At 39.2% G+C, this 12730-nt stretch overlaps 1 protein-coding gene across 6 annotated transcripts in view; it reads left to right on the top strand.

The window, feature by feature from the left end:
• Nucleotides 1–12730, top strand: part of csde1 (cold shock domain containing E1, RNA-binding) — a 146978-nt gene that overhangs the window by 41867 nt on the left and 92381 nt on the right. For 5 of the 6 annotated variants that reach the window (XM_072480636.1, XM_072480631.1, XM_072480634.1 and 2 more), the window contains 3 exons: nucleotides 661–859; nucleotides 4665–4774; nucleotides 10202–10300. In XM_072480636.1, coding sequence (XP_072336737.1) covers nucleotides 661–859; nucleotides 4665–4774; nucleotides 10202–10300 — 408 coding nt within the window. The remainder of the gene's footprint in view (nucleotides 1–660; nucleotides 860–4664; nucleotides 4775–10201; nucleotides 10301–12730) is intronic. The other variant, XM_072480633.1, reaches the window with a different exon arrangement.

Here is a 12730-nt window from a genome sequence, read left to right as displayed (position 1 = left end):
GAGTACTAATTTCTCAATACTTGAATGCTTTCCCTGAAATTCGGGATACTGTACAGTATCCATGAAGTGATGTCCCCTTTAAAACTACTTGAAACTTGCATGATTTATTTTTGCTGAAGTGGCTTTGGTGGTAGTATCTCCAAATAACAGCTTAATGTAGTCTGAATTGTCAGATTGGTTATTTTCTTTTAAAGCTTAAGCAATATCATCAGATACCCTTTGAAAATAAATTCAACCTTTACCACATCTTCAGTTACAAAGTTAACCAATTAAATCCTCCAGTAAATTTGCGGTGAGCCAAGATTTTAGCGGAGTAATTTGACTGTGTGCCATGCACACCGTGTCTGTGCTTAAAATATAGTTAACTGGTTCTTATTCCTCCCCTCAATAAAAAATCCCTTTCTGGTTAAAGATTGCATGTCAATGTACTTATGATTGTTGAATGGTAGCTGTGTCTTAGTCATGGTGAGGTTTATCTCCAGTGCATTGTTCTGTTAAATTTGCATGTTTCATCTTAAATGCATGAGAAAAGTGCCATTTGGAAAAGGTACTTCTGCTCAATCTCTAGTTACCGCCTGCTTTGGTTTTCAGTGGTTATTAACAGGAGACGCTTGGTTCTCTTGAATGTTGGCTTATTAAAACCTTTTTCTTCCTGTGCAGATGAGCTTTGATCCGAATCTCTTGCATAATAACGGCCACTCTGGTTTTGCTAATGGTACCTCAGGAGCCCTGCGCGAAACAGGCATCATTGAGAAGCTGCTGACATCATATGGTTTTATCCAGTGCACTGAACGTCAAGCCAGACTCTTCTTCCATTGCTCTCAATACAGTGGGAATCTCCAAGATCTCAAAGTGGGAGGTGAGAAATAATTACTGCTGGGTATGTATATTGTACCAGCTCAGCCGTGTTTATTACAGGATAAAGTTGCTATATTTGCAATGTAGCTCTGCAATTGCATAATGTAAGTGAAGCCATAATTTGTTCTGGAATTATTTAATTGTAAGCAAGAATATCTGCACTTTCTAGAATATGTGGATGATGTAATTATCCAGTCCAAATAAAATGAATGCAAGCATTTAAAAACCATTAAATCACAGCTATGGCAAAACTGATTTATTACAGTAGAAATTGCCTTAAAAGTGCTCTACGTTTTCGTTTTATGTTCAAAGTTCTCAGTCCATTATAATGTATTCATTTTGTTTTTGTTTTGAAGACCTGCAAAATCCGTGCTCTTGCGCTTTTTACCTGACACCACTTTGGAAGTGTTCGAAGTATCTTCATTAATTGTTGCAAGTAAAGAGCCTTTGGATTGGCCTGAAAGTTAATTTTTGAATGGCTCCATCCTCAAAGCTGTGTAACTTAAGTTTAATTTCTGTGGTGGGTGACTCCGCATGTATAGCGGAGTCATGCAGGTCAAGGCTGCCATTGAGCAGAGGACTACTTTTATCATTTTGACTTTTTTTTTAACAACAAGGCAAACTGGTGGGTCCCCGTGGAGGCCAGAAATTGACTTTGTATTTACAAAACCATGACCTTGTTTTAAAAGTGCTTCTTCAAAATCCATTCTTATTTTTCGTGTAAGCAGATAGTACTCACCATTGAACAAATAGTTCTCATTGCTGAAGTTCACTTTGTAAATAGTACAGAACTGCAGCCACAATACGCTGATGGTGGGAGGAGTGGATGGGTTTTTGATCAAGTGGGTTGTTTGCTGGATGTGGTTGAAATTCTTGCGTCGGTGCTGGCAGGAAGTGGAGACCATTCCATTGCTCTCATGACTTATACTCATGAAGGTGCTCAGAGTTTGAAGAGTTGAGGTGATCAGTGTGTGGCAGAGTACCCAACCTCCATGCTCTAGTAGCTAAAGCATTTTTGTGGCTGGTTGTCCATTTTTCTGTCACTTGAGAATTTGCAGACTATTGGTGAGAGACTTGGTAATTGCCTTTCAATGTCCTAGGGAGGTGATCAGATTCTCTTGTTGGAGATGGTCATTGCCTGGCATTTGTGCAGTGCACATGCTAGAACCAATTATCAGCCCAAGCCTGGATATTGTCCAAGTTTTTCTCCAGGCAAGGATATACTCCTTCATTTTCAGAGGAATTAAGAATGCACTGAACACTGCAATCATTAGCAATAGTCCAACTCTATGCTTGCAGTGGAGGGAAGCTTATTGAGGCATTCTGCTTTGTTGGTGCTGCTCTAAGGTGCTCCGGCACCAATATCCTGAATTGAACTGATTGGCCTCCAACAACCAGAACTGCTTTGCGCCAGATATGACCCCAACTATTGGAATATTTCCCCCCGATCCCAGTTGACTTCAGTTTTACTAGTGCTCCTTGGTGCTGCACTCTGAAGACTGCCTCCAGATTAAGAACCATAACACTCCTGGAATTCAACTGCTGTATTCGTGTCTGACCCAATGTTTGGAGTTAAACAGAGTAAATGCTAATACTGCTCATCGTTCCTTCCATTTGGTTTGCTGATTGGGAATAGACTGGTGCAAATATGTCATCTACTGTTTCTAGTTGTATTAGTGGTACAAGAGTCCTTGTTACATGAGTGTAAGGAGCCTGGAGCTATAAATTATTTGGCTGCTTATTTTTGCAGGATGTGAAAAGTTGGGCCCTAAATTAACATCTCAAAATAACATTTATTTGCAGAGAACTTTGGAGTCTACTAGTTATGGTAAAGGTTGTTATATCATGCAATAGTCATTGATAATTACATCGAACTTGTAGCATTGAGCAATGTACCATTCGGCCCAACGGTCTATGCCAGTGTTTTATTCCTCATGAGTCAAATTTTTTCCTGAACTTATGGCTTTATGAACCAGCTTGGCTACCCTCTATCATTTGTAAATCTGTGCTCACTGATTTTTCTGTGCCATTAGCTCACTTAGACTCTTTCTCTAAGGAGTACCCGGTGTTCCCCCCCACTAAACTGCACCACCTCTCGTGTATGATTAAATTCATTCAGGATTTAGAGCAAATTCACGCTTGCTATTCTTCGAATCATTGGGTATTAAGAAATATTATGTACAGATTCTAAAGTGTCTAAGCATTGAATATTTCTGCAGGTTGTGGAAGTCACCAAACTAATTCCGCAGTTTTCATGAACATGAAATATTTGAGCCACTAAGTAGCTGACGGCCAATTTTCTCAATGCATCAAAAAAAAGAGTTGACCTATTTCCTTAAAGCATTTGGATTTTGACCCTATGTTTCAATTTCCCAATGACATTAATCGATAAACCTGTTTGCAGAAGCTTGCTTGGGGTCACATGTATCCTCCATCACAAATACCATTTAATCGTATCATGCAACAATGCACCTCCATACCTGTCTCAACACATCTTCTGAAGCTCTCTATCTGTGCTATCCATGTCTGTCTCAACCATCTGAATGTCCACCATGCAAGCTTTCCATCCTCATTGCTTTGTGACATTCCGAACACAGCCTATATCCCATTGAGCACCCAGCCCAGTTTTCCTGTCCTCTACTTCAGGCTTCCAATTTAAAAGTATTGTCTTCGTTTCAAACCCTTTGGCCTCATCCAGCTCTACAAACTTCACTTTATCTCTCTCTCTCTCTCTCTCTTCTCTCTCCTTCCCCCCCCCCCCCCCCCCCCCCCCGAAAAAAATTCTCCATTGCCCCCAACTCCACAACCGTTTATCTGCCCCTTTTCACACCATAAGGCCCCAGGGCTTGTTCTCATTCCGTCCCTAAATCTCCACCTCTCCCTCTTCCTTGACTACTTAAAACCCACCTGTTAAACCATTTTTCGACTGCTACAAAGTTTATGGATTGTTGCGTGCCTTGTACATCCTGTGGCAACAATATCTTTCATGAAAGTACTGCACCAACCTTGAGCAGAGTAAGTGCCCATTTTTGATATTTATCAATGAATTTGCTCATTTTTGTTAACTACCTGCTAGGGCTTCCGAGTGACTGAACAGTAATTTTGCCATGGCTAAAGAAAAGATCAGCATTGACCAGTTGGGCCAAATAAACCTGTTGCGCTACAGTTTATTTAAATGAAGTCCCTAGTCAGTCATCTGTAATGTGTGACAAGTAAATGTTCTCATTTAGATTGTGGGTATAAAACCTTTAGTTTGGTTGCCATGTTTGTTTTGTCATTCTGTGGGTACTTTCTTACAAAGCAGCAGAACAGATACCACAGCAACAAGAAGGCAGATCCTGTTCAACTGAACATTTTGGAATGGCTGACGGTTGCCTTTTTTCCCTTGGCATCTGGAAGTTTGGCTTTTTTGAATGATGCAGCTGGGTACCACCTAAACTATTTTCAATGTGTGAAGCTGGAGAATAAATTTAGTCATCATTGAAAAGTCGAGTGAGTCAGCATGCGGTTCTGTGGTTTTACAAGTTATTGCTGTTCCTCCTTACCTGTGTCCCCACTCCTCTTGTAGATGGGCTAAAACACTTGATTTGTGGAGAGAGACATCAGACTTGAGTTCACCCTTTCTGAAACAGCTCTGGTCAAATTATAATGACACCAGTCTTGTGGAGTGAGCATTTTGAGATGAAGCTAATATGAATCTGCATTGATATGGGGAGCACTCGGAACATATTTGTATGTTCAATGTAGACTTTAGCACATTAGGCCTAGTAAGAGCTGGGTAATAACTAATTTGAATTGATCTGCAGATGATGTGGAATTTGAAGTGTCCTCTGACAGACGGACTGGAAAACCAATTGCTGTGAAATTGCTAAAAGTGAAGCCTGAAATTTTGCCTGAAGAAAGGATTACTGGACAGGTAAGGACCAGTTAAATTGCTACACTGATCTGTTGTTCTTTTCAACATAGATTTGTAAAATGTAGTTTTGAGCCAACCATTTTTTTAAATAACTTGGTAATTAAATATTTTCTCCATAAAATGTTTACTGTGGGAATTCTGTAAAACTACATCCTGAATCTAGTATTAGTGCAATATCTGTAACATAAATCTAACCACCTCTTCAATAGCTATTTCAAAATAGAGCCATGTCATGCCAGTTTTTTAAATCAATTTTACGGTTTTATGATGAGGAAATCATGCAACAAGCCTGATCTTTTTCAATGTTAACACTTTCAAAACTGAGGGTGGGGGTAAAAGTTGCTGCTTTAAATTCTTTGTTCTCCACATACCATTGGTTGCCCTTTAAACCAATACATCTCACATGGAATGTTGAGGTTTAGATTCCTGCCCCTTTGAAAGAACACCTTGTCTTCATCTCCCATGCAGTGATACTGTAAATACCTGTATGTGTCTGGCTTTGGCTTGTTGATCCAATTTTGAGACTCAAACTGTATTGGGATTTTACATGTACAAATCCCTATGAGGTCTGTGTTTTGAAACAAAAGAATTATATTTTTACTGCTGTTTCCAAGCTGTAAAATCCTCATGACTGCGTAAATTCCGTACAACGTATAGGAGATAATCGCTTCTTCTTTTGAAGTGACAACATGAGAAATGACCCTGTTGCGCTTTCTCTTCCTGTTCTTGCACCAGTCTGTTCAAATCCAAGTAACCTAAATAAGCAATGCCATTCCCTTTCTCAACCATTCTATTTAATATATCCATTCAGTTTTTCCTGTAAAATTATGCTTGTAGTACAAAATTTTTCTCCATTGGCTAAGTTCACTAATTAATTTGAGTATCAACGTTTTTGGAGTACCTACTTCAATACAAACTACAACTGTGGAAAAAGCCATAATAGAAGAGCCATAATGAGACATGCCTAAATTGGTCGAAAAGTCAAGAGAATTGACAATCTACTGAAACTTTACCTTTCCGTAAGCTCCGTGGTTCCCCACTGTATTCAGTGTATCTTCCCTCTCCTTTCCATCTGTTAGCTGTTCCCTGTAAATGATCTGTACTCATCAATCCTGTATGTGCTCTTTGTTCATCTGTTTTCAATACAAACCAGTTTCAGTGAGATGTTGAAATCAGTTTGCCCATTCGGAAGCAACTTGCTGTATTCACTTGTCATTTACCATTTGGTTCCAGTCAGTCCTCTTTGTTCACATTCTTGTCCTGTGTTTTGATTGCCAATACAACTACATTTGCATTCTTCAAGCTGGATGCAAGCAACCTTTTTAACACTAAACATTACTTTGTCCCAAGTAGTCTCCTAACTCTCCGGTTTAAATATTGCTGTCAAAGCTCTTCTAGCACCTTCCTGCTTGGTGATATTTCTTTCACCTTTGAAATAAGCACCTAGTTAGTGCTACACTAAACCATTCTGTTTAGTTACTCTTTACCAGAGGCTTGTATATTATCCTACACCTGTTCCTGCATTTGAATCAAAGCGTATTGTGCTGTATCATTCTCTAATTCATTCCTTCCTGGGTAAGCACAATGGAACTTCTTGACTTTTCTGTCTCATGTCCTATAATCTTTTGGGAAAATCTCGTGCTGCCCAATTGCACTAAAGACCTTGATCCTACAATCAGATTTCTCAATCTAAAAAGATGTATTTTGGAATTTCAAAATTTACAGTACTTTTACTGTTTAGAGAGGAGACTGTTGTAGTATCCATGAAAATAAATGGAAGACCCAGAATCTGCAGAATAAAAGTGTGGTGGTCAAATGCTGGCATAAATTCTGTCAGGTTCAAAATCTGCACTGATATATTTACATTTCAGTAGTGAAGATCTTGTCAGGTAAGTGTATATAGAAATTCAAATGTCTTCTGGGAAACAGTTCTTCTTTTAGGTGGCTAACATTTCACTGATCAAGAGAACTCATGGTGCTTCAGGAGAAGCATGGTTTTGCAGCTGACATCCCCAAGGCAATGATTAATTCTTCCATGACAATACAAGAATCAAGCCCAGTATTTTTGCTCCATGTTCCTTTAATTTGTAAGGAAAATGGGGGTAGGTCTGGAAGAGACTAGTTGAAAGTTGATCAACTTTATCAACAAATGCTGCTCACTGGACTTTTGGACTGTGTTAACTTGGGGATTCTGCCACAGCATTCAGGTGTCATGCTAGTACTTTGGAGTACCAGTTTCTGTTAATCGTGTTATAGGGTTTTGCACATGGACCTCATAAATGTTGGGAACTATCTCAGTTTTGCCTATACTTTTGTGTTCTAGGCATATTGCTTATACTCGTGGCCCAACTGGGTTAGAACATTACAGATACTGTTTTACTTATTTAGGATGCTGTATAAATAAACAGTCTGTATACACGTGAGATGGGATCGGAACAGGTCTGACATTTGGGCCTGCCAGATCTGTAGGCATGCATAGATTAAAATAAGAACAGAATATGTATTTTTCTAATGGAATTGCCCTTCAGTTGCACCAAGATTTTTTTACTTTCTACTTCATACAGCTATTCTTTCCTCTGACTTATCTTCCATTTTCCAGCTCCTCTCCTGCAGGTCCCACCATTAAAATTTGCCCTATGTGAAACAGGCTATTCTTTGTCACAAGAATTGTTTAAAACTAAAGCATTATGATTGTAAAAAGACCTTCATCTGGGCATAATAGTAGGTTGCCTCATTCAACCATCATCGTTACTGGGCCATTAATCCTACTGGGTGGAGGAAATTTTGCGATAAATGCCGCAATCGTTTTGCCCAGAGAATATCCGAGAAAACAAAGCTTGAAGGATTCTCTATTTGAAATTGTCAGAATGCATGTGGGAGTTGTATTGTGACCTCTAATGCCCTTCCTCTTCCTTGGTTCCTGTCCTCTATCCCACCTCTAATCAACTTTTATTCCTATACCATAAATGGAGAGGAGAAAATCATGTTTACTCTTATGTGAATAGCTGCTTAGTGAGAGCTAATGAGGAAGAAAGCAGTAAAACTACCCAGCCTTACTGTGTCCATACCTGGACATGTCATGCATGATGTTCAATAAACTGAAGTATTTACTTGGCAGTTAAAAGTGAAATTTCAGATTCTCTAAAGTGCAGCCCTGTTTATCAGACTGTAGAGTACTCGGACCAATACTAGCAATCCTATCGCTTATCCCATATGTTGATTTGAGATCACGGCAGCTGAACTGCACATAGTAATCATCCAGTTTACTTTATCATTGGGTTCTAAGGTTTTTGGTGGTAGAAAAGCTGCAAATATATTGGTGGGCATTATTAGTACAAATGCCTCACAGATTGCCCCAACTGGATGGGATAACATTCGCAACAACCCCCACATGCAAAACTGGCAAGGAAAAGGATTGTGATTTTCGGTCTGTTGAACGTGATGCGGAGTGTTCAACTTTGATTCAAGATTACTTGGTTTTGGGTGGATGGATGGGTTAGCACTGCAGTGATTGAATTTTGGAAATCAGAAGGGGCTTTATGCTTTCAGAATGTTTTAAGATGGGAATTGTTGACTGCAGCGGTTCAAGATGACAGCTCACCACCGCCTTCCGGAAGGCAATTGGGGATGAGCAATAAATGCTGGCAAACCAGCGATACCTGCATCCCATGAATTAATAACTGTGCTGGCAACCCAACTAGATAGCCAAGCACACAAGTGATGTATTTGTGAAAAAGGCCACTTCAAAACTGCTCCTATTCCCTAAAGATAAAGTATCTCATTTAATGAGAGAGAAACTCCTGCATATTTTGGTTCACCAGCTCATCATCCACGTGAAGAGATTGTGTTCTAATTCATCTTTTGATTATTGGAGTTTTTTTTAAATAAAAGAGAAATTGGGTTAATTCTAATTATTCTTGGACCTCGCTCCTAATGAGACACTAGCTTTTCAAATGAGGGGTATGTTTTTGCTCCTGACACTTTTTGGCTCTTAAAATGACAGATTTGCTAACTATTGTTTACAAGAGGGTATGGAACACTTCCATTGTGATGCGCAAGAATTATAATCTGAATTCTGCACTCCATTGAGTAGGGTTGAATGGATAATCTATTTGACTAAAATGGAGGCAGAATAGAGTAGTATTAGATCTGTTTATTCTTTAGATATGAGACAGTTTCCCATGTTCGATATTGTCATTCTATGGGGTGAGTGAACTATATGTATTAGTGCTTTTTTGTTCAGATAAGAGGGCAGCTGTGCTTGTGCTAGCACTCAAATCCTACTAAGTGCGGTGTTTAAATTCCAGATGGCTTCACAACATTCTACCTTTTTATTTTTCAAAAAGAAAGTCCTTGTGGAACAAAGTGTGGACCACAATGACATCTTCATACTTTGGGCAAATGCTGTGATTCGGCCGCTAATGAGGATTAGTTTGAAAGATTAGCCAGTAAGAATCGAACAAAGATGTTTCTGCCTGTTGCTTACTGAGGTGCATGTGGTTTGTGGAAGATAATGAGTTGAGATTTGTGGAAGATAATGAGTTGAAAGTGTTTACTTTTTTTTTAACTTCTATTTTATTTTGAAGTTATACCCTGCATATTCCTTGTCTCTTTCCCCATCTCCTGCTCTTCTCCCTTGCCCCCCCCCCCTTCATTAATGGGGTTCTTGAATATAGTATTTTTCAATTTTTTTTTTTTGTTGATCTTCCTAGTTTCGACAAGCTCAAAGGTGTGACCTGATCTGTAATGAACATCCCCTTCACACATTTTTGTTAGAGGGGATTAGAAAGGGGTTTCCTGCATGGAGGTGTGGAAGAGATATTACATAATCCACAGTGAATCTCTTAAAAGGGACAGATGACTTTAATGACTATCCCATTGTATCACTATTTTTCCCATGGTATGTGGAGGATAACTTGTTTTCATGATTGAAGGAAAGAAACTATACCTTATGGTGAGTAAGCCATCTTGCTTTAATAGAAGAGTGTCTGCAAATTTCTTACTATTGATTTGGTGTCTACAACTAAACCGTTTCTTAGCAACCACTGACCTGAAAAAGAGCACTTTTTTTGCCAACAAATCAGCTGGAAATCAGGGGTTGAAAAGTTTGATGTAGTGGTTTGGAAACAGGCATGCCAATATATTCAGGTTGTCAGGCCATTGCACATCTGATAATTACTGTTTCAGTACTGAATTACTGCTGCTACATGCTGTTATTTAAATGGGATACCCAGTGGCAGAAATCTGGTACTATAACAGAAGGTCATAGTTCTTCAACGAATTCATAAGACATTGGAGGAATATTTTCTGCTGATCTAAACCCAAAAATAGAGAGACCTAGGGCCTTGATCAGTGGCATTTTCAACCCCTGGAAAGCCTTCATATACCCTCCTGACATTATTCTTTGTTATGTCATGGTATGTCCAGGTTGTCTGTGCTGCTCCCCTTAACCTTGAGAACAAATCTGGGCTGAAACCTTCATCTCCTGGTCAGACTTCAGGCAGTGTGTGCTATGAACGCAATGGGGTAAGATTGGATTTTGTCTTTCCAGGTAATAAATGATCTTCAGGTAGGTTGCCCATAAAGGCACTGAGTTTAGGCATGCATGCATACATCAGCCAGATTGTTTGTTTTAAATTAGATGGCTCCTATGTTGCGGGTAACCTCCACACCCAATTGAAGTTTCATCCCCCATAACCTTAGTCCTTTTACTTTTAGCCTGCTGTATGCTAATTTGGGGCTGTTTGCCAGTTGGGTAGTGTTTGAAAATACTCCCATGTGGAATAAGCTTTAAGTAGTCTAGCTTTTTCTAAACTTTGATTTTTAAAGATTTGAAGTTTCACAATGTACATAATTAAGCAAAAAGATTAGTTTTGTTTGACAGAAGCATGGAAGAAATGTACAAATTTGACTTTGAGCTATCAACTAGATTCTACCACTGCAGAAACGGTGGCTTTAAGCTACAGTCCTTCAGTGTGTGTTGTGCATGCTCTATAAAACACTTGGAAGATGTGCCACCTTGAAGTTTAATATAAATGCTTATTTCAGCCCCTGAAAAAAAAATAGCTTCTTGCAAAGCCTCACCAGCAATGATTCCAGCATCTTTACCTGCAGATGGAGCCTTGACACCATCAAACTCCAAGATGTCACAATTTTCTGATTTTAAGGGAACGGTATTTGTTTTTGAAAAGAAGCAGTACATAGAGGGTCAAAAGGGACATCCCTGGATACCGAAGATGTACTTTGATGCCACCTGACCTCTGTATGAAGGAAGATACATGATCTAACAGCATGCAATGCTATTATCGCAATGATGTGTGTTCCGTTCTCTGTGCTGAGATGCCTTCTGCCTTGGGTTATTGGGCATTTTTTTTCTGGCTTGAGCTGTTCCTAAGGACATGCACAAGACAAGGCCATAGCAAAATTGTTCATTTTTCCTTTACCTTACAGAAAAGGGTTCAAGGAGTGGACCTTCTATGGCCAAGGATAATTCCACTTTAAATCCTGTCTGATTTTTTTTAGGAGCAAGACTGGCAAAGAAACTGCTGTCAACTCATTTGGAAGGGCTTCCAATGGGAAACCAGTTCAAAATAGTGTACTTGAAAAGATTGCAGGTTGTTCGGAGTGAATGATTGGCTTCTATGAGCCTTAACGCTGTATACTTCAAATCAGCATGTTAATTTGTCTTATTCTGATCCTAAGGATTGAGTAACTAAACCAAGTTCTCTTCTCTAGTGATCAAAGGCAGCCAGGGTTATTATAAAGTGTTTCAATGATATTGGCTTATTTTCATCCATGATTCAAAGATGTCTGCCGTAGATCAGTGATCACTAATCTCAGCTAGAGGTTGTCCAGTGACTTGCTTGAACAAAAAAATCAGCAGTAATGCATTGTAAAATGTATCCACTGATGGCAATATGCAAGTTGAATAACCAGAAATTGAATTCTACACATGCTCGTCACAGGAATTCCTTTTATATTGTGGTTCCTTTCCATGCCAAGTAATTGGTTTACTTGCCAGAAGAAGGGTTTTCCCCACCAGGGTGTGGATTGTTTTGTAGAGAACTGGGTGTACGTGGGGTAACGTTATTATGTTGCTAATGTTTAGCTGTTCGACAAGATTCTTTGCCACTTAACACGAGTGAAATCGACTGCCTTGTAACTTTTGATTTTCCTTGGATGCTGTGGCATATCCTGGAATAATTAGTTTCTGCATTATCCTCCACATACCATGAAAAAGTCTTAACAATCCTAAAAGTGAATTCACTGGGGCATTTTTTTAAAATCCAATCCTTTTCAAACCATTCCTTTTTCAAATATGAGTGTGCCCTGTTGCTATTCCTGTAAATGGTCCACCTGAATAGTGTTCGGTTTAGTGTTCAAACCTTTTCTTGAGTTTGAATTTTTTCACCTCCATGTTTTTCTGTAACATTTCTGTTCTTTGCCAAGTACCAGTTTTAAAATTTCTAGCTACAAATTTCTTCGGTGATACTTGATAGATTATGCTGCACTTCATGATGTGTTCGAGAGGAGTAAACAAATGGAAACCTGTTTTGAAAGGGAGCACTTGATTAGTTTCATAAGAACTGTGATTAAAAACACCATTTTATTGTACATTTCTTGGACTATTGAGAGCTACCTACCTATTTACATGATTTAGGAGTACAAATTTGGTTTAGCCAAAATCCTCGGGTGTTGCTATTTTTTATATTGAGGACTAGATTGGGCATGTCAGTTTGTAGGGTGGGGGGGGGGGGGAGAGGAAGAGAAGAAAGGCAAGTAATTTTAAGCATTTGCCCTTTTTAGAACAGATGGGCACAGGCTACAGGTAATGAGATGTCATCTTTTTGCCCACTAGACTATCTTCAGGCTAGGCTAGTCCGGTTTCCTCGCCCTGTAACTGAAAGAGGTAGCATTGAGGATTGTCATAATATACAAACAGGGTTTTGTGCAGCA

Source organism: Scyliorhinus torazame, chromosome 17 (assembly GCF_047496885.1).
Source record: "Scyliorhinus torazame isolate Kashiwa2021f chromosome 17, sScyTor2.1, whole genome shotgun sequence".
NCBI lineage: Eukaryota > Metazoa > Chordata > Chondrichthyes > Carcharhiniformes > Scyliorhinidae > Scyliorhinus > Scyliorhinus torazame.
Note: the sequence above shows the minus strand (reverse complement) of the source record. Positions and strands in the feature narration are given on the sequence as shown.